Consider the following 23,056-nt stretch of genomic DNA (forward strand, 5'->3'; position numbering starts at 1 on the left):
ACAGAAATGATGCTGTTCTCATTGAAGGCTATCAGATTTTGATTTTCCACATGACTGATTTTGTTTACTTTGTTAACTTGATTAAGGTGATATCTGCTAGGCTTCTCCACTCTAAAGTATTCTTTCGGACTTTATAATTAATAAGTATTTGGGAGGAGGTAATTTAAAGTTATATAAAGTTCATATTCCTCATCAACTTTCTACTCATTTATCTGATTGTCTCAGTATGGATTTATAGATTCTTATTTTATAATATGACTAATAATTCATTACTGACAATATACATTTTTTTGCTTAAACTTTCCTAGATTTGGCCAGTGGGAGCCCTTTCATGCTAGCTCTTCTCTCCTTTGGACATGCTCTCATCTTTCTTGGAGTTGTTCCTTTGTTTGTTTTGAGCAACAAAATGTTTCAGGCTCATCTTCTATTTTCCAAGCCTTAGTTCTGGAATCAGTCATTTCTCTAAGGAATCTTAGTTTCTTCTTTTTTAAAGATTGGCACCTGAGCTAACATCTGTTGCCAATCTTCTTCTTTTCTTTTCTTCTTCTCCCCAAAGCCCCCCAGTACATAGTTGTATATTGTAGTTGTGGTCCTGCTGATTGTGCTATGTGGGACACCGCCTCAGCATGGCCTGATGAGCAGTGCCATGTCTGCGCCCAGGATATGAACCAGTGAAACCCTGGGCTACCAAGTGGAGCACGTGAACTTAACCACTTGGACATCGGCTGGCCCCGGAGTCCTAGTTTCTTTTTTGGGATAACGGTATTAGAATCTGAGATTTGAGTGTCAGGTGTACTTATTGCTTTTGAGGGGTCCTTTCTCCAACATCCTCGAGTGGACTGACCTAGGGGATATATGTATGTACACACACATATACATAATATTTGTGCACAGTTGTATCTTTATTTCTGAATGCTTCTATATATATATCACTAACTCTAGGTTCATACCAATACCTTCAGTTTCAATTCCACACCGCAGGGTTCATTCTACTTTTCTCTCTTTTCATGTTAGTACTTCTTTTTACTGGCAGTGTGAAATTTGACTCCCCTTATCCTTGCTATGTTTACTTATTTGATCAATCTCCCCCTGTAATGTAACCAGTCTCCAATCGCCACCATCAGTTGCCACCATAAGCCCACCCCTTCTCACCCTACCAGTGTTTCAACATCCTGTCAGGACATCGCCTCTCAGGCGGATGCCCTCCTCACTCTGCTCGGTCTCTGATACCACACATTGGGCAGCTGTGCTACACAGACATCTTTTCATTGCTGCGGCTCTGACACCTTGCAACTGCCCACTCCCTGTTCCCCCTCACCCCACGTGGGCTCCCTCTGGCAGACCTCCCACGTGAATCTTCCCCCTACCAACTCAGTAAAGACTTGTTACATTTCATTCTGATTAGGCTTAAGACGATCTACAAACTGAAGTTAGTTTTAATTTACTGCAACATTTTGATCTCTTGCGAAGCATTTTCTCAGAGGTATGCTGTTTTCTTTCACCCGATAGTGTGTTTCATTAATCAAGAATCCATAGGCTTTTCAGGCAAGGCTTTCAAAGGGGCATTGTCATGACATCTTTCTTTAATTAAACTGATACAATGTCAGAAAAATGGTCCATAAGGCATCAACTTAATACAAAGCCAAGGAACTTTACAAAACCTGCAATAAATAGATTCCAGGGTCCTCAAGCTGAGCCCGGAAGGGAAACTCTCTGGGGCCTGGGGATGTACAGAGTGGGCAGTGCTGGTGACTGATCCAGTTACACAGTGAATACAATTGGGTGGAAGAATAAAAGTGCACCGACACTCCTGAGGGTTACAGATACTTACCCCCATCCTCCTTAAAGGACTGTGGAGAAGTTTAAAAGAAAATAGGACAAGCAGCAACGATATTTAAATACATGATTTTTGAAGATTATTCTTTTGACTTCCTGGTGGATTGCAGGTCTAACTACGCTTGAAAACCTCAGATGAAGACTTTTTCTCCTTTTCATCCTCTGACTTTGCTTAGGGAAACACCTTGCAAACTGTGAAATGTGATACAAGGATTTTTACTGTGAGGTGGTGCTTGTGGTATTCAGGCGGCGTGAACAGATGTGAAGTCTCCTTTTGTGGCATATTGATTTGTGATTCTTGGGGCTAACTCAGGGTTGTTACTTTTTTGGTTGCTGTCAGTTTCTTTTGTCTTTCCAGTGTTCGTGACAGCTCTGAAAAATACATTGAGCTATTTTTCCTTGAACTTCAGCCATCTCTTGTGCTTCTAAGAGTTTATTAGGAAAGTATGAATTTTTTAATGCCTTATTAGCCCATGAAACATAGGGAGCTCTTTGTGAGGCTTCTTAGATCTTTTGTTACAATTTGGATTTTTACGTGGAAAATACTTTATCGTAACGAACTAAACCACTATCCAAGACACTGTGATGATGTGGATACATCAGTATTCTTGTCCCCTCCACTCTGTGGATGAGGATATAACAAGGAGTCTTAGGTAACACAGACCTATATTTGAATCTACTTAGTGGCTTGGTTAAGTTTCTTAACTTCTCTGAACTTCACTGCTTCATCCTGGGTTTCCCCTTCATAGTGATGTGATCCTAGGCAAGCAATGTAATCTTTCAGGGTCTGTTTCCCCATCTATAAAACAAGGATGATAGTAATCCTGACCAAATAGAGTTTTTGCGAAGATTAAGTAATGCAAGTAGAGTGTTTAGCACAGTGCCCAGTACACAGTCAGTGTGTAACACATGTTTGCTGTTCTCAGCTGGTATTCAACGCTGAGGTTTTACATGTTTTGTAGTCTTTCTTCAATGGCAGCGTATTTGGATCAGCTCTGGGATATTTGGAGACTATGGGGTGATTCACATTTCTGCTCTCTGTAGTGGACATATCAGGAAAGGTAGTTGGCTTTTTTTATTGCTACCAACCTTGGTCATCAAGAGGATTTTTTAAATCTTTTCCCAAGGTACCAGGTATAAAGATTTGAAAGGGCTGACAAAATACAAAGTTTCGGTGGGATTTTATAATTTTAATATTTCAGCCTCGGATGACCTCTGGGTGACAGATATTCCTGGTTTGGTCTCGAGAGTAGGTCAGGGAGAGAGGGTAAGCAGAATGCCATTAGAGTTGAAGAGGTTAAGAAACTGAGAGTCCAGAGTGTCCTGTGGATCATCTCTGATCCCCCTGATATTGTTGGGAGTCTGCAGTTTCCAGAGTTCGTTGGGCTCCTGTCTGCGAGACAGCTCTTCTCCAGGGCATGGATGCCAGGAGTGATCTCACCCTTCAGGTGAGACCTTGCTTCCTTTTAAAAGGAGAAAAAGAAAAAGAAGGAGGAAGAAGAGGAGGAGAAGGGCAAGTGAGAGGGGAAGAGGAAGAAAGGAAAAGAAACACAAAGAGTTCTAGCTCATAGTGGTTCTTCAATGCACTTGCAATTGCTTTTTTGTTGGGTCTTCATAACATTTCACCAGACGTATCTGTCTTATCTGAGTCTCTTTTGGACTCAACATGTGTTCCTCCTACCTAATCTTTATGTAACTAGAAAAGAGGCTCAGAGCAGTTCTATGTCCAGCCCATGATGGCCTAACATAAATGGTATGTTACCTGGCAAGGAGGACAAAGGTTGACGATGAATTAAGGTTGCTAATCAGCTGACTATAAAATAAAGAGATTATCCTGGATGATTTGCCTGGGCCCAATGTAATCACAAAGGTCCTTATAAATGGAAAAGGGACGAAAAAGGGATAGTGTCAGGATGATGTGATATGAGAGACTCAAGAGGCCTTTGCTAGCTTTGAAAATGGGGGAAGAGGGCCACGAGCCAAGGAATGTGGGCGGCTTCCAGAAGGTGGAAAATGCAAGAAAATGGATTTTCCCCTAGAGCCTCCAGAAAAGAATGCAGCTGTGCTAACACCTCCTTGATTGTGGCCAAGTGAGACCCATCTCAGACTTCTGACCTCCAGAACTGTAAGGTAATAAATCTGCGTTGTTCTAAGTTGCCAAGTGTATGGGAATTTGTAATGGCAACAGTAGAAAACTAATACAAGCCCCTTGAAATGCTGTGGTGTGTAGTTATCCAGCCTGAAGTCCTTCAGACTGCCCACCCAGACCTTTGAGGACCACCTGGCACTGTGGTCACTGCTTTGACTTGGCTGCCCCAGCCCTGCACAAGGTTGGATGAGTGGGCATCCCCAACCTCTCACTGAACACATACGGTTGGTTGGAAGCCATGGAGAACTAACATGGGGCCAAATTCCTCCTGAATGGAGTAAGGAGGCCTGTTTCAGCCCAGAGGTGCAAAATCTTGGCTGGATTATCCCAGCAGATGGTCGTCAGGATGCCTGGCAAGCTCCCTGCCTTGTGGCATTCCCTCAGTGTTGTAAAGCTTGAGCTTTACATGGACGCCCCCTCCGTGGGCAGCCTGTGCTGGTGAACTGGAGAGACACTTGGACATCTTCTTGGGCTGACTTCCTTCTCCACTCTGCTGGTTTCCTTTCGGGTGAGTGGAGGTGGGCTAAGAAGAGTGGGGTTATGAAAGTAGAAAAGCACCGGAGAGACCTGAAGACCCAGAGTGGCTCTCAAGCGTTTGCTCTCCTCTCTTCTTTGTACAGACAAGGGACCGGTCCAGGGATGAACTAGAAGATTAGCTGAGCCCATTTCCCTTTGTGTGACTTGGCAAAGAGAAAAACTGCCTATTACTCTTTCAAATGGAAGTCCTAGCCTGTCCTGGAAGAGAATCCCAGAGACATCTGGCTGGCTGAGGAGTGTTGGAAGAGCAATGTTAGGAAAAGTTCGGGAACTGGGAGGCGAACGGCAGGCAAGGGGGCAGCACTGAGCCGGGGAGGCTGAGGGAGCAGGGTCCCCTCTGCCCCATCTCTTGCTCAACGTTTTCCGCTTGTGTTTCGGCCGGTGAGGGGCTGGCCTGGGGGCCTCTTACTTGGAGTCCCGCCCAGGGTGGCTCTCCCGGGGCTCCCCTATTTGGCTTGCGTGGCCGGGCTCTGGGCGGGGCGGAGGAGCGCGGGGGTGTGCGTCCGGAGGAGGAAGATGCGCGGAGCTGGCTGCGAGGCCGGGCGAGGAAGGCAGAGGGGTGGGGATCTGGGGTGGGGATCTGGGGTGGGCTGCACCCTCCCGCTCTGACCCGTTCCACACCCCGCGGAAAGCGGACTCTGTCAGCTGAATCACTCCCCCTTCAGGAGGCGGGAGGGGAAATAAAGGTAACTAGCCCCTTTCTGCTGAAAAAAAGCAAAGGGAGACCGTGGGTAGCTTTGCAGCCGCTCCCTCCCCACTCCTGGACCATGCACTCCTGCATCTTCCTCGGCCATAGGCGAGGACTTGATTTCTTGAGCTGAGAGCTAAACTTGTTGACTTTTCTTCTCCCCAACAACTGAATCATGCCATGTGCCCAGAGGAGCTGGCTTGCAAACCTCTCTGTTGTGGCTCAGCTTCTGAACTTTGGGGCTCTTTGCTATGGGAGACAACCTCTGCCGGGCCCGGTGCACTTCCCCGACAGGAGGCAAGGTTAGTGGCTTTTCTTTATTTCTTTTGAAAACCGTAGGGGTAAGAAGTGAGAGAAGTTAGTTGCTCCCTTTTCCCTTCCCCCACTCGCTGAACTGTGCAAAGCTGTTGGCCCAGTCGTAAGGAAATCTGGGCTGGGATCTCAGTAATATAGAATTCAGTGTTTAAGGTGATGGTTCTTCATTTCTTACCGCAAGGCGAGGATCCTGGTCTGTTTTACACCGATGATGCTGCAGAGGTAGCTGGTAACCACCCACTACCTCTCTCTTTTGTCTCCTCTGAATGCTGCACAGTTTTAGTCTCCTATTTTTGAGATGCTGATCACGGAAAAGGATTCTTTTTTAAAGTTCTAACTGGCCACTGGCAGTCACCGGGTGTTTCTAGTTAGTTTTAAACTTCTGCTCAGCGAAGGGGAAATATGATTCTGCCCTCCTGCTGAGGGAGCTTGGCTGTGTTTTGGTTTCCTGGAAAGATTTAGGGCTGTGTTTTAAAAATAACAATCCTTTTGGGGGAAAATTTACCCCCATAGGGGCTCGCCTTTCCTTGTCCTGCTTTGCTGATCACAGCTGGCTGCGTCTTTTTCTGGATTTCATGAAACTCATAAGCCGATAGAAAGCCCCGGAGGAGTTGCCATGGACAATTCGCTATTATTATTATCGTTATTTTTAAGCCTAACACCCTGAGCAGGGTGGTGCTGTTGCCTCTGCTTTTTTACTGGCCGTGCAAGGGTCAGAGACACTTGCCTGTTTGGTGAGTAGTTCATTGTGCCTCTGGGAGAAAATAGTCAGAGCAGCAGGAATGCTCTGTGTGGCTGGAGAATGTTCTATGTGCCAAGACTTCCAAGGCACTGTGTGTGTGTCAGCCCATGACAACAGCTCCTGGGGTGCAGGGACTATTGTTACTGTCCCTGTTTTACAAATGGGGAAGCTGAAGCTTGGGGAATTTACGGGCCTAGCTAATGTTGGAGCCAGGTTTCCATACCAGGTAGCCTGACCCCACAGGCCTGGCTTCTTATAATCAAGCAGCATTGCCTTATAGCAATAATGGGAACAACAAACACACACATACACACACACACACACACACACACACACACACGCATGCACGCGGAGCATTAGTTAGCATCAATTAAGTCTTGAGTTTGCTGATTGTGCTCAAGTCTTGGGAATCTTCCATAGTTTTCTGACCTCCTTTAATCCCCAAGACCATTTGGGTGTCAGACACCACCAGCTTGTCCTTGTTGAGGATTTCCATGCAGGGTTTTCTGCCTACGTTGCAGTTCAAATACTGCTGGAGAGATCACTTCGAGAGCTAGCAGAAGCGAGAGCTTGCTTTCCTTGGAAGCTGGAGCCTGCAAACACTGGGGTTAGATGTCAGTCAGTCAGCACTCACTTGTGTAAACGGTCCAGATATGATCTCCCACCCCCAAGTTTAAAATAGCCACGTTTGTTGTTCTTTGAAAAACAGCCCCTTTGTGAAAAGTCTCTTCTGCGGCAGCACAAACAAAGCCTGCGAGCACTTCCCAGGGCGTTTGGAGAAGATTTGGTTCAAAGACACACATTCTCCTGGGTTGGTTTTCAGCTCTGCTTGCTCCACATCTTTGTAAGGGAATTCAGCTTACTGTGAAGCCGACCGCGGGGCCTTGCTTTCTCCTCTCTGGACAGGGGGAGATGATTGTTCTGTGTGGGTACCTTCAGGGTTATGTGCTGACAGTAGTTGACATTGAACAATAGCTGTAAAGTGCTCTGAACTTATTAGTGATGCATAGATGTTTAGTTTTTTTTTTAATTAAGATTTTAAAAAGTTTTTCACCAAAATATTTGTTCTTAATCAGCTCACCAATGGATGTACAAGTAATCAACATTTCCTGCAAAGGAGAAATTTCTGAGCAGACTTCCATTTAGTAAACCAAGTTGAGAGAGATAGATAGAGGAGGGATGAGGTCAAACTAGTGAGGGAAGGAAATTCTAAGGCTTCCTGGGAATAGGATGACCTAGGTTTTTCCTCAAAATGACTTTCCTGCCGCTTCACAGTTAATCACTCTCCCTAGACTTCCATTTCCACTCCCACAACATTTTTGAATTGTACACAAATTCTGAACATTTAAACTTGCATATTACTTCAGATATCATCTCTCCTATCCTTCTGATTTTTGATGAGGAATGGGAGACATAGATGATTAGTCTGTTAGTCAACATGTATTTATTGAGCACCAACTACATGCTACTTCACCAGAGGGGTGAAAGGACTTGCACAGGGCCCCACAGTTGGGCACACGTTCAGATCATAAGTAGCCATTAAGGTTCATTCTAGTTCTAATTGTCAGGAAGGAGCATGGAGATAAATCGAGTCCTTTCTGGGACTAGAAACAGGCATATTTGACAATCTCTGCCCAGTATTCTTTCCCCATCGCTCACTTGGGATATATATGAATGTGAATGACTTCCACAAGGTTCCCAACCAAGTGATCAGAACAATGGGGAATATTAATCTTGCACACAACATAGGGCCTCTCTTCTACGGCCAATGATATCGTCTTAGGTTCCTTATTCTCTCTCCTGTTTATAAGTCACCAGTCACTTCTATGATCTCTTTTGCTCTTGACAACACCATAAAATCAATAGGGCAGGCACGGTGTCCCATGTTAGAGTTGTTCTCTGGGCTGTACAGGCTTGTGCAAGAATAGAAAGAATGTTGCAGTGTGTTTCAAGACAAATGTTATCATCATGTATTTATGCCATTTGCAAAAAATAACTTCAGCAAGGAGGAATTGATTTCAGATATTTTCTTAATGTCAGAAGAGACTTCACAGTTTTGATATTTTATTGTGTTAATTATAATAAGCAGTTATGGTCTGCAGTTAGTTATCATAGGGTTGGTGAGCAAATCCATCCTCTTGTGTTGTATCTTACGACTTCAGGGTGATCAACACAATTCTCCACATATGTAGTTTTCCATAATAAAAATACACTTGAAAGGTTATAACAACCTTGTGGAATAGAATTATGAAAATAAGCTTCTGACTATTACTGGAATTTCGTTGCCTTTTTTAGTAAGGAGTCAATTGTGTTCTAAGCTAGAAATAAATATAAAGAATAAGTATAGATTTAACCTAAACTTTATGAAACTGGCAGCTAAATATCTTCTCAGCTCTCTCCTTTCTTTCTAAGCGGAGAGTAGAAGATCACTTGGTGTTTTGTATTTTCAAAATTGCTGGTGCCAACAGAGTTCACTTGAAGTTTTTCATGAAGTATCATTGAAGTTTGTGGCTAAGGATTTCAAATCTAATTTTGAACAAGGCAAATCAAAAATATTTGGGGCCTATAACGTATTTCCATAAGCCCTAGTGCGGATTGTGATGTGATAATGTGTCTCAGCCCCTCCTCACAGCCTTGTTGACGCCCCACCTTGACCTCTGGTTCTCAGCGGTAGACCATCGAGAAGCAATGAGGGCAGAGGTTAGAAGGATGGGGTCAGGTTGCCCCAGCATGAATCTTTGCCCCTCTTTATCGTCTTTTTATAGAGGTGGGAGTGAAGGGTAAGATGAGGGACACTGTTAACAATACCTGCCCCGGACAACTGTGAGGGTTAGACCAGACCAAGTTGGTACACTCTATGCTTGACCATAGAAATGTACTTGTTGATATAATGCTGTGCTTGACCATAGAAATGGTAAACATTAGGAGCTATTATTATTTCCTGAAGTCTTAATTCTCCATCCCTGTCCTATTGCCTCTGAGCTCTACTTTCCATCGGTCAAGATTATAACTAGCTAATCTTTGGACTAATCACCTACTGAGGGAAGCGAAGGTGAATGCTGGCTTCTCCCCTGTCTCTGCTTGGGGGTTGCACATGTGCCTGGCCAAGGGATCCTGGTAGCCAAGTTTCTCTCTCTAATGCCCACGGAGGCTAGTGTTTGGGTAGTGAGCGCTGTTTGTCAACACTGTGCTAAATCTATGACGTATATTAATACATTGGATCCTCACAACCACCCTAGGAGGCAGATACTATTATCATTACACCCATTATATAGGTGAAGCAACTGCAGGTGGGCCGCCCACATAAACCACATTCAGCAAGTGGCCTTCTGCTTCTCTCCACTCCCGTAGGCTGACACGGCTTGGCTGTCTCCTTTGCAATCAAATCAAGAGAGAATACTGGTCGTCTCTCCCGTTGCTCTGCCTGATAAAGAGGCAATTATTATCTCTATTGACTGCTGAGCGAATTGAGGTCCCTTAATGAAGTCAAGAGTTCTTTCCTTGTCAGATCATCCTCCCCAGGGGCAGTGCTAAGGCCTCTCCTCTGTTACACTCTCTGCCAAGTGCAACTGCTTATGTGTGTGAAGTGTGGTGGCTAAGAACATGCTTTTGAAATAGGAAGCACAGGACTTTAATCCAAGGAAATGTTGCATATTGGCTCTGTGACCTCTCTTAGACTTAGTATCTTTGTCTATGAAATGATGATAATAACAGAATCTATATCATGGGGTCATTGTGAGTATTGAATGAGAGGACACTTATGGTACCTGGCTCAGAGCAAGTGCTCAGTAGATGGCTACATGATTATTTTCATTATATATACATACATATATATATATATATATATATATATATATGTATATATAAATATTTTTTTTTGAAGAGGAAAACTGGCCCTGAGCTAATATTTGTTACCAATCTTCCTCTTTTTTGCTTGAGGAAGATTGTCCCTGAGCTAACATCTGTGCCAGTTTTCCTGCATTTTGTATGTGGGGCACCATCACAATGTGGCTTGATAAGCAGTGTATAGGTCTGTGCCCAGGATCTGAACCTGCAAACCCCAGGCAACCAAAGTGGAGCATGTGAACTTAACCACAAAGCCACCAGGCTGGCCCGTATCATTATATTGTTATACATCTGGCTTATGCTGCTTTCTTAACAACTCTTTAGATCAAAAGCAATGGGGTCAAAAGCTGTAAATTTATTTATAGAATTTATTTATAAAATATTTTATTCTTTGGGCAATAAGTGCTGGGACTTAGGCAAGCTTTTGTCTCGTTTTATATTTTCAAAAATCGTGTTTAGTTCTTTGAGATGAATCTTCAGAGAGAGGCCCTCTAAAGGGTGTAAGAGCTTCTCTTATAGGAGTCAGCATCTGGACATTGACTGCACACGGGGGTGGCAAGATGATGGCCCTACTGAGTGGAATAAGACTTTTTCTGCCCCTAACTTTCCTCCACTGCTCCAACCCTGGAGAAGCCAGAGACATTATTGTGAATAGTAGAAGGAAGAGCAACATGGGAGAAATTCTGTAGAAGCCAACCCCCTCTGCCCCACCCAACCTGGCCATTCCTCTTCTGAGGTCTGAACTTGGAAGGGCAGTACAGCTCTGGTACTACGTAGGCCCAGAGATTCCTTGGGGAGTGGGCAGTACAGAGGACTCAGTCAATTTGACTCCTAGTTCATGGCACACTAGCATCATTAATTTGTGCAAAACCCCTTTCTTATATTATTTATTTATCCATTTTTGTCCCTATACCCCACTCCCATTCCTCCTCACAGAAAACCATTTTGATGGGTTCCATATGTATTTTTTGTTCAAGTATGTTCTGGCAAACTTTGTATTATTGTTTTTGTGTGCATGTATTTCCCATTAATGTAAAAGGCTCTGTATTAACTTGTTGTGTTCTTTATTTCTCATTGAGCACTGTTTTGAAGATTTGTCCTCAAACATCAAAATGAGGAGGCAGTGGTGGGGATTTAAATTTAAGTCAGAAGGTGCATGCGTTCTGGTGTGTGGAAGGAACAAGTGTTCCTATCTTGCTTTTTTTTGGTTTGTTTTTTAGGAAAAGTAGCACTGAGCTAACATCTGCCACCAATCCTCATCTTTTTTTGCTGAGGGAGAGTGGCCCCAAGGTAGCATTTGTGCCCATCTTCCTCTATTTTATATATGGGATGTCTGCCACAGCATGGCTTGATCAGCTATGTGTAGGTCCACGCCTGGGATCTGAACTGGCAAACCCCCCAGCCGCCAAAGCGGAGCACAAACTTAACCACTATGCCATCAGGCCAGCCCATCTTGCATTTTTAAATTCAAGGCCCTGCCAGAATACTAAATAAATGGCCGTTTTCATATTTTGAGCCCATGCCTCGGATCCTAATGCGTTTGCTTACCATTTTATTTTGTATATATTGTAAAGATAGAAAAGAATCACCCAAGCGCCTTTAAGCATTCTTTCCTACATTATGGAACACTTATGCTGTAATTGGTTCGAGGTTTGTCACAGTGTATATGATGAGTTTGCTGTGTTTTTGCATTTTTGCTCCAACCTGATTTAACAGGAAGTTTCTAAGGCGTTTAATCTCCTTATGATAAACAGTGAAATTCTGTGATTTGTATTAATGAATTCTGGACTGGAAATGCCCTTTTTCATCATACTGACTTTGCCCTTTCCTAACAGTATTCCTCATGAATTAATTCTCATCTTAATTTGTCTTTGGTAAAACATCTGACATCCAGAGTTGTGCCTTAGTGTCAACTCACACTGCCATGTCTCATCAAGGAGGGAGCCACATGTCAAATCGAGTTGAGGGAGTTTAATGTTGCCAGTATTTGTGTGGTGGGCAGGGTCTAAACTTCAAGGCAACAGTGGGGTTTTGCAATCAAGAAGCTAAAATCTAAGTTCCAAACGGGAGTGCATTTGCCTTGCTACAGACTCGGCAGAGATCTCTCTCAGTTTTATTCTGTGTCTCCTTTTCTTTCAGAGCATTTTATCAAGGCCCTGCCAGAATACCACGTGGTGGCTCCTGTCCGAGTAGATGCGAGTGGGCATTTTCTATCCTATGGGTTGCACCATCCTATCAGCAGCAGCAGGAGGAAGAGAGATCTGGGTGGCCCAGAGGACCAGGTGTACTACAGAATTTCACATGAGGAGAAGGACCTGTTTTTTAACTTGACGGTCAATCAGGGATTTCTTTCCAAAAGCTACATCGTAGAGAGGAGATATGGGAACCTCTCCCATGTTAAGATGGTGGCTTCCTCGGGCCCGCCCTGCCATCTCAGGGGCACGGTTCTGCAGCAGGGCACCAGAATCGGGACAGCTGCCCTCAGTGCCTGCCATGGACTGGTGAGTGCCTGGGTCCATCACGTTCCTCCTCTGCGCCCCGGCCCCTACTGTCTTGGACTGCACACTCACTGCCAACGGGTTCACAGACACATTCAACACATGCAAATTAAGCACTTGTGATGTGCCTGGTTCTGGCCTCCAAATGGGCTGGGGAGAAAGTGCATAAAACAAAATTCGATCGATCTGGGAGGTACAGAGTAAGGGCACTGAGGGCTCAGAGCAGGGAGAACTTCAACCAGGAACACTGGGGGAGGAGGAGGGGAATTGAGTCTTCAACCTCTGAGCTAGCTCTGAGGGTGTTGGTGCCTGACTGGCTGGCCAGCCCCTTTCGAGTTGGGAAAATCTGGATTTGGACTGAGTGAGAGGCTTACTAGTAATGATAGTGGCGTCAGCAATGGCTATGATATAATAGTTGACAATGTATACTTCATAGTCAGACTTCATGTGGGACCTTGGGCTGTCAGTTGATCCCTTTGTACCTCTGTTTTCTCATCTGTAAAATGGAGATAATGGTAGTACCCATCTCAGAGAGCAGGGGTTGGCAAACTGTGGCCCACGGGCCAAATCTGGACTGCCTCTTGTTTTTATAACTAAAGTTTTATTCATACGCAGATATGCCCACGTGTTTATTGTCTATGGCCACTTTCACTTTCAAACTACAACAGCAGAGCTGAGTAGTTGTGTTAAGAACCGTATGGCCCATGAGGCACAAAAGATTGCTACCTGGCCTTTACAGAAAAAGTTTGCTGATCTCTTTAATAGAGTATGGTGAGAATTAAATGGATTAATGTATATAAAAATCTTAGAAGAGTGTTTAGTAAATAATAGACACTCAATGAATGTCTCTTCATATTCAATAATAATGGCAGCTGTTATTATTATTTTCCATGTTTCTAATATGCCAGGCACTGGATTGTGTGGTTTATGATGTGGTTTATGTGCATTGTTTTCTTTTCCTCTCCCCCTCCATTTTTGTTATTTTTTAGTAGATGAGGAAGCTTGGAGATGTTGAATAACTTTACTGCACAGCTGATTTGAGCCCGAGTCTTTCCACTATCACGTGCTACATCTCAAAATGTGACCAAGCTTATTTTTCAAAATTTAAACCTGTGTTGAAAATAAAAGAGATCCCTTTGTTCCCTCTTCTTTCTAGCACCAACAACAGTGACAGCCCCACTGGCAACTGCGTGGCAAACAATGCTTAGGAATTATGCTGAGGTTTTGTCTTGCTCGAGTAGGGGGCAGGCACCAGCGCTAAGAGAGTGTGCTTAGAGAGTGACTGCAGTTGGAGACATTCCAGAGTCCTGGGGGCAGTGAGGGCGGAGCCTGGGGTATTGGCCTTGGCGCCCGTGCCAGGGCTGGTTTGCTGAGCAAAACCACTCAGTAGAGTTCGTATTCCTACAGATGGCCCTCGTCCCGAATCCTCCATCGTTACTGCCAGTTAGATGAGAATCCTGCTCTTCCTGATTTAGGATTCTGTTTATCTTCTACTTGTATAGTTTGTCTCTGTTAGAACATGTAGGACAATTAGTGTAAAACATTGTACAACAGTTTAAATGTAGCAAGAAAGTTCAATTTTCTGAAGGACCTCTGGGATGTCTCATTTTGTACAATACAATAGTCCCCCCTTATCCATGGGGGATATATTCCAAAACCCCCAGTGGATGCCTGAAGCCATGGATAGTACCAAACCCTATATATACTATGCTTTTTCCAAACATACAAAGATATGAGAAAGTTTAACTTAGACATTAGGCTCAGTAAGAGATTAACAACAATAAGTAACAGTAAAATAGAACAATTATAATAACGTACTGTAATAATTTTTTCTTTCCTTATTAAATGGAGAACTTTCACCTTTTCACTTGAGGGAAGCACTTTCCAGCTTCTCTTTGGAATCCTCAAATTGCCAGCATCACTGCTCTTGTGCTTTGGTACCATTATTAAGTAAAGTAAGAGTGACTTGAACACAAGCACCGTGATACCGTGACAATTGACCTGATAACCTGGACGACTACCAAGTAACTAGTGGGTGGGTAGCATATACAATGTTGATACACGCTGGACAAAGGTATGATTCTTGTCCTGGGTGGGACAGAGTGGGATGGTGAGAGATTTCATTATACTACTCAAATGGTGGGCAATTTAAAGCTTATGAATTGTTTATTTCTGGAATTTTCCTTTTAGCATTTTTGGACCACAGGTAACTGAAACTGCAGAAAGGGAAACTGAGGATAAGGGAGGACTACTGTAACAGAAAGTCTTGCCTTGCCTTTTTCTGTAAATGTGGATTTTCATATGTAGGTATTTATCATTTCCCCCTTGTTGGATCATAAAGGACACAAAATCAAGGGTGATGCCCTATTTCTTTCTTCTTCTCCCCACGCCTCATGCGGTGCTTTGTTGTACCGGGGAATGCCTCTTGTCTCCATGGTCCTCATCCTCTGGGCTTGCTCTGGGTTCATGTCACATTTTCCCTTTGCAATCCTTGCCTTGTTTCTATGAGACAACCCTGGAAGCATCAGTGGCACCTGATCCTCTATGACCAGGGAGCAGAAGATGGAGCCCTTTTTCTGCAAGGACAGGCACATAGGCATGAAGTGACCCATTAGACAAACATACAAGGCCACACTATTCCATAGAACAGTAACATGGGAACCCACGTCTACTCATTAACGTGCAAACCATCATCATGCTTATAAAATCCCAGAAAGTTTAAACACTGGTGCCTTTCTGTGGGCTAGGACCCACAGAGGGTGTGGCCTGGACCCCATAGAATCAACATCCCCTGGGAGCTCACTAAAAAGGCAAATTCATGGGCTCTGCTCCAGACCTAGTGCATCAGAATCTCTGGGGGTGGGCAGAAACCTACTGAGTGGGTTTTAACAGCTTCAATGAGATATAATTCACTTACATACAGCTTACCCACTTAAAGTGTCTAATTCAATGGCTTTAAATATATTCCAGAGTTGTGCAACCATCCCCACAATACATTTTAGAACATTCTCATTAGCTCCAGAAGAACCCCCTTGGCAGTCACCCTCCAATGCCCCCATCTCTGCTAGTCTTTGGAACCACTTGTCTACTTTCGGTCTCTACTATGTGCCTATCTGAAGCCTTGGTTTTATTAGGCTTTCCAGGAGATTCTGATGCTCACTGAAGTTTGAGAAGTGCTGGACTAGAGTAGTCATTCTTAAGCCTGGCTGAACATTAGGATCAACTCAGGAGCTTTAAAAAAGTACCCATGCCCTGACCCCACCTCCTAGATGTTCTGATTTAACTGGTCTGAGGGTGGAGCCCAGGCATCAGTATTTTTAAAGCTCCCTAAGAGATTCTAATGTGCAGTAGGTGTTGCCAGCCACTGGGTCAGCGTGTATTATTAAGTGGCAGTATTAGTCAATGTTACTCTAAAGTAGCAGCTCTTTCCAGGGGATTCTAGAGTGTAGCCCATGCTGAGAACTGCTGCTCAATTGCTCCCTACTTTCATCTTCTGTTTTCTAGGGGATATTGCCTCCTGTGTAGCATTAGTCCAGGCTTGGGAATAGAATAGTGGGAGCTTTTCAATTTCAAATGGCCCCAGGGAGCAGCAAGAACCACCACGTGGCATTTTCAGGTAGAGATTTCAGATTTATACTAAGTAGAGGAGCTCAAAGGAGCCAGTAATGGATTCGTGTGGTAGCCAAGATTATGGAAAAGTTTTAGATCCAAATCATTGAATAAATTTGCCGGAAGAACCAGTCCGCTGGAATTATTTTGGAGCCCTTTACACGTAATTGGACAGTTAATGGATGGTTATAAAATAAGGTGCCAAAAGCCCAATGAATTTCTTTTCTTTCTGTGAGCACACAAGCTGGCTGGCTTCAAGTTCATTTGCTTACCTACAGTGGTCTTAGTCAAAAGGACAGTGGTTGGACTCGTGTCTGATTTCTCCTGATCACTTGTCTGGGGTCTGACCTCCAGGATATTTACTTTTCCTTTCACCCAGGGATGACCCCACACTTGGATTCAGAGGATGGCTGGGTTAGGGGATATTGGCTCTAAGCCTCCCACCACTCCTAGGGACAGAGGTGGCATTTGGGAAGGCTTTCTGAGGAAGGAAATGCTCTCATGTGGAGCAGGACATCTGCTTCTCATTCCTGTGGCTCAGGGCTGGCATATACTTTGCTTCACATGTGGTCATCCTAATGTTGGGGCCTGTGTCCTCTTGGAGTTGTCTATAATTTGAGGTTCATTTATTCTCCCTAGGAGCAGACTCAGATGGTTGCAAACCGAAAACCCAAGAAAGGTCACCTATGGCAAGGTGTGATAACCTCCTTCCTCCGTTTAATATCCTCTCACACAACTCTGGTGCTCCCTTCTTGGAGGCTGCTTTCAGACTGAGTCAGCCCATGTCCCTGGCTCAGCAGCTCCTTCTCTGTCATCTCCATTTTCACCACCCTTTTCCCCTCAATGCTTTTTTTTGAGGAATATTAGCCCTGAGCTAACATCTGCTGCCAATCCTCCTCTTTTTGCTGAGGAAGGCTGGCTCTGAGCCAACATCCATGCCAATCTTCCTCTACTTTATATGTGGGACGCCTACCACAGCATGGCGTGTCAAGCGGTGCCATGTCCGCACTCGGAATCTGAACCGGCGAACCCCGGGCTGCCGAGAAGCGGAATGTGTGAACTTAACCGCTGTGCCACTGGACCAGCCCCACCTCAATGCTTTTATAGCTTTGAAGCTATGGAATTTGTTTCTTTTGAACAATGTAGTTGATTTGTTCCATTCTAAGTTCTTTGATGGAGAAACTGTGTTCTTTAATCAATCAGACTCCGAATGCATCCTCAGTGGGAGTTGTTACCTGTGAGAATCCCGTTGGGGTGGTTTTGGACTGCTGTTGCCAGAGGCCCTACAGGATTTGTTCCAGGCTAATTTGTTGTTAGTAGTTCCATTTAAATTTCTGCACTGGGAGGATAGTGCAAAATGTTAGACTTCACACCTCTGCATGATACAGGGGTTCTGATTCTTCATGGGGTACCCTACTTCCAAAGGGCTTGGTCTAAGTGCCCATCACCTGGACTGTGTACCTGAGTCAGTAAACAAATATTTTAAATTCTTGTTCACAGTCAGGGACAGTATTTCTCAGCTCAGACTTTATTAAAATGAATCTGGTTCTTGTCTCCATCCTAAACCCTAGCCTCATTTCCAGCCCCTGCTGGGGAATTAAATCCTTAAATTTAATCTGAGTAGCTGTCATGGCTCTCTGAGGGCCATTCAGCTTCAAATCGCCCTCAATTCTCTTTTCCTTTCCCTTTTGGCACATTGAGATTTCCTTTCTTGCTTTGAGCTCAACTATGGGTTAAAATTTTGAAAGAGATATTATTTTTAGGAGTTTTTTTTGTTTAGCTTCTTATTTTGAGATAGTTGTAGATTCATGTGTAGTTGTAAGAAATAATACAGAAAGGTTCCACGTACCCTTTACCCAGTTCCCTCCCAATGGTAACATCTTGCAAAATTACTTGCAAAATATCATAGCCAAGATTTTTACATTTCCATCACAAGACCCCTGGCATTTCCATCACAACAGTTCCTTATGTTGTCCTTTTATAGCCACACCCATTTCTTTCCTGCCCCCATCCCCTCATGTTTATATTTTATGTTTAAGTTCATGATCCATTTTGAGTTAACTTTTATATAAAGTGGGAGACTTAGGCAAAGGTTCATTCCCTTTCTTTCTTTCTTTTTCTTTCTTTGTTTTGCCTATGGATGTCCAATTGCTCCAATACCATTTTTTTTAAAAAGCTACTTTTCCTCTATTGAATTGCTTCTGCACTTGTCAAAAATCGGTTGGACATGTTTTTGTGAGTCTGTTTCTGAATTTTACGTTCTATTCCCCCAATGAAATCTTAATTGCTATAGCTATATAATTAGTTTTGAAATCAGGTAGACTGACTCCTCCCATTTTATCCTTCTTTTGCAAAGTTGTTTTAATAAGTCTAGTTTGTTTGCCTTTCCAAATAAATTTTAGCATAATCTGATTACAAAAAACTTCCTGGGATTTTGATAAGAATTGTATTAAACCTATATATTAGTTTGGGAGAATTGACAATTGCTATGTTTAGTCTTCCAATCCATGAACATGGTAGGTCCCTTCCAGTTCTGCCCACGAGACCTATCTAGGTTGACTGGTGGAACTGAAAGGTCCTTGATGCTTGGTCCTCCCTCCTTCCAAAGGAGAGAATTATATGCCTCCTTGGGAGGAATTCTAAATGCCACTCTAATGGCAATTCTCACTGGAAATCTCTCAGCCCATTACCCTCATATGTATCACCCCATGGGTGGGCTGTCCTTGTGGGCTGGCAGGCCTATCCCACCTATGGGGTTGTTGTGGTGAAAAGAGAATGAGGCACTTAAGTAGACTCCAATAATAGCCTTGTATTTTTTTTTTTTTTTTCATTCTCTGTGTCAGAGGATTTATTTGGGGAAAAATTAGTGAAACTATTTTTCAAATTTGTTCCCTTGGTTTATTCATGCATGTTTATTCTTGAAATATTCTGTTTTGGAGAGTTTTCTGTTTCTAAATTAGTCTGGTAGAATGAGAACAATTGCTTCTATGCTGAGCCTCACTGTTGCCCCCATTGCTGAAAGAGGGGCACTGGTGGGATGACCACGTTTTATTAACCGGGGAGATTTGGCCCATTGATTCAGGGCATGTATAAGAAGAGTCTGCTCTGGCATAACCTACATTTCTGAGCCTCATTAGTATGATCTATGATTTCTTTTCAGTCTGAAGAACTTCAGTGCTCTTTTCATCTGACTCTCTTTTTGTAGGCTTTTAAGTGTGCGACCTGCCTGGAAAGTTGTAGCAAGAACCTTCTTTTTAGTGACTGCCTTAACCCTGATGTGCCCCTTGCAAACTATTCCTACTTGGAAAATATGGATAATCACATTAGTCAGCCCTGCTTACCTTGCACCACTGTTGGAGATAATAGCTTTAAAATACTTTAGAAGAGTATTCCAGTTCTCTTGGTGGGTTAGTAAGAGTAGCTGAATCCCTTCACCCACATTGTTGGGACACCTCATTAAAGCTGCTCTTGTCAAGTCATCAGTGAACTTCCTGTTGTCAGTGGGTGCCTCTCGGTTTTCATGGTGCTTGATGTCTCAGCCATTTGGCACAATTAATTATTCCTGTTTTTAAGTATTTTTTTCTCTTGGCTTAAGTGACACCACATTACTATGGTTTTTCTCCTACCTACCGTGCTGATAGTTGTGTCTCAAGTTCTTTGCTCATTTCCCTATATTTGACTACTAATGCGTCCTGGGTCTTTGTCTGTGGATCCCTGTTCTCTAAATTCACACTCTTATTAGGTGATCTTGACCAGTCCTAAATGCTATCTACTTATCTATCTGTTAGTTTGTCTGTCCGTCCATCCGTCTGTCCATCCATCTGTCCATTCATCATCTATCTTTCATCATCATCTATGGTCTATCTAATTATCTATCTAATCATTTGTCTACCTGTTATCTGTGTCATCTACCTCTATCTCTGTATATGTATGTGAATAAGTGCTAAATATATATATCTAACTCTAACATTTCCTTGGAACTTCAGCTGTCTATTTTCCATTTCCACAGGTATGCCTAACAAGAGTCTCAAATTTAACGTGTTCAGAGCAACAGTCTTGATTCTTTCCTCCTGAAGTCTTACCCGTTGCTGTACATGTCGAGTCCATTCTCCCAGTTGCCCAGGTCAAAACGCATGGAATTATTCTGTCATTAACTCCCCTCTTTCTCTCACACTCTGTATCTCTTCTTAGCAGCAAATTGTCAGCTTTTCCTTCAAAATATGTTCAGGATCTACCAATCTTGTCACTTCCACAGCTAATACCCTACTCCAGTTATTCTCGACAGGGGTAGCTTTGCCCTCCAGGGGACATGTGGCAACGACTGGAGACATTTTTGGTTGTCACAACTGGGGAAGGGGGAATAGCTTCTGGCATGTAGTGAGTAGAGGTCAAGGATGCTACTAAACTTCCTACGGTGCACAGAACAGCCCTGTACAACAAAGGGGTATGTGGTCCAAAATGTCAGTAGTTCTGAGGTTGAGAAGCCCTGCCCTGGTCCTGGTCCCCATCCTCTCTCCTCTGGACCATTCCATTGACTTCTCAAGTGGTTCCTCTGCTTTCTCTCTGAATTCACGGCAAGCTCTTTCTCACGTAGTGGCCAGGCTGGTCTTCCAAATACACTTATAGAGCAGTGCGCTCTTCTACTTAAAATCTCCTACTGGTTTCCCTTTACAGTAGAATAAAATCCAAATGCCTTGCCCCGGCTTCCAAGACTTGCTCTGATCTGGTCACTGCCCACCTCCCAGCCCTCCTCTCCCACCACATTGCCCTTCTGCATAGTGCTCCAGCCACACCGCACTTCTCTCTGTTTTTCAAGTGTACCAAGCACACTCTGGCCTCATTGCCTTTGCATGCATTGTTCCCTCTGCCTAGAACACTCTCCCCAGATCTCTGCATAGCTGCTCCTCCTTGTCTTTCAGATCCCAGCTTATGATCTTCCCTGACTGCTCAATCTAAAGTAAACTTCTCCAGTGCTCTATCGCATTGACCATTTTATTTTTAAAAAGAACCTGCAGTACCTGATATTTTCTTTTCTTTTTCACTTAACTTTTCTTTTCCTCACCCCATCTTGTTCACACACGTGCAGCTCTGTTCTCCAATAAACACTCAGTGAATGTTGGTTGGATGGATCAGTGTGTTTACTCCAGTATTTAGTCCTTGTACTGCTCCAAGTTCCTGTAGGCCCTCCCAGCCTGTGACGTCACAATGAGATTATATGTCCTCAACTACCCAAACGATGCCTTGAACACCACCTACTAAATTCCAGAATGTGGTCTGCTTAAATGGTCTCTGAGCCCCTTCTGAGGGGTTCCCAGGCGTTGGCTCCTTATCATGGCAGTGTGATGTTGCCCCTGCTATATGGCCCTCCTGGATTCATCACTCTAAGAACACCGTGACTGCCACCATCATGTTGCCTTTGGAAGGGGACACTGCTATCAACTTCACTTTTCTCTTCTGAGCCTGGTTCAGGCCTTTTCTTAGTTCTGCAAAGAACACCAGAGTCCAAACTATAATTTTCAGTAGGCCGTTTTTAAAGGTTTGCATAGAAAAGGAAGGGAAGTACAACACAAATAATAACCTGAAACTTCTACTTCCTTTGGCTGTGCTCAGAGTCTAGGCTGAGCTTCAAGAGGGTCTCTAACCAAGCGTTTGGTCTTTGGATATGTAGCAAGGATCACCCTGCCAGCAATCTCCCCACTAAGGGATGTGCTGAAACATATTTCTTTCCTGAGTGTTGGGCCCAATCATGAGGCCTCTGAGAAAGGAGGACAATTTCCCCAGCCAGTCTCAGGCTCGTCTTTGTTTCCAGTTCTTTCCAGGTACTTCTTATAAGGAATATCTACTCACTGCTGGAGAAACCACAACCTAAAGCTGCGGAGTCCCACTGGGCAGTTTGTGCTTTGCAAACTCTACAAAGGTTCCTCATTAAGGGGACCAGTGGGGGCTGACATCCAGCTCAGGCTCTGCCAGCTGAACCAAGTTCTGGCTCCAAGAGGAATAGGGGCCTTTTCATGAGCCCTTTGCCCAAAATGGTGCATCTTTTTGTAATTTATCTGCCCAGACAGGGTGCCTTTCTCAATTTATATGTCTGGAGGGGGCACCTTTTAAAATTTTATCTGCCTCCCCTGCACACCTTCTTGCAATTTGCACTAACGTGTTACTACAGTAGCCGTGGAGCCGCCTACCCACATGATTTGGCCTGGCTCTGTGGTCCCCAGACGACAATCACATAAGAACACAACAATCCATCACTAGCACGTTTCTCAAAGCCTGAGATGTTCAGTTTCAGACAGCAGTGTGGAGAGGTGGGGTGTGTGTGTAATAATAGCAGATTCTTTTCCATTGAGCGACAGAAAGTCCTAACCATCTCTCTTTCCCAGTCTCCCCTTTGATCCAAGGTGAAGAGCAAGTCTGCGTCAATTTCCTGAAACTATTGGGGTCTTTGCTTCTGATCTGCAGTGAACAACTGCTTGAGCTAGAACACAAGGGAGGAGGCCTTCTCAAGAAGAGACAATTACATAAAGCCTCAGCTCCTATAAATCTGTATAAAGAAAAAAACCATTTCTCCCATACAAACACCCAAACCTTCAGCGAAACATTTCTGCTGAAATACATACCCAATAGCCATGTTTGAAGGCATCCTTTCGTTTCCTTGTCTAGCCATCTTTCCATTGAGGAGAAGAGAGTTTTAATTTTTTCCACTAGAACAAATGGAAGGTGTGCTCCAAAAAGAAATTTAATCTTTGGATGCAGGACACTGTGAAGCTTTGGAAAAGTTTCCTATCTTCTAACCAGCAAGGTATCAGCTTTTGCTAGGGTATGCTGTTACAATAATT

General features: G+C 43.8%; 1 protein-coding gene across 1 annotated transcript in view; it reads left to right on the forward strand.

The window, feature by feature from the left end:
• The first annotated feature begins 4,827 nt into the window (after window positions 1–4,827).
• Window positions 4,828–23,056, forward strand: part of ADAMTS12 (ADAM metallopeptidase with thrombospondin type 1 motif 12) — a 315,216-nt gene continuing 296,987 nt past the window's right edge. Inside the window, 2 exon segments of the mRNA XM_070587073.1 lie at window positions 4,828–5,512; window positions 12,253–12,614. Of these exon segments, the coding sequence (XP_070443174.1) occupies window positions 5,386–5,512; window positions 12,253–12,614 (489 nt within the window). The 5' untranslated portion in view covers window positions 4,828–5,385.

This window comes from Equus przewalskii, chromosome 20, assembly GCF_037783145.1.
Source record: "Equus przewalskii isolate Varuska chromosome 20, EquPr2, whole genome shotgun sequence".
In the NCBI taxonomy this organism is placed as follows: domain Eukaryota; kingdom Metazoa; phylum Chordata; class Mammalia; order Perissodactyla; family Equidae; genus Equus; species Equus przewalskii.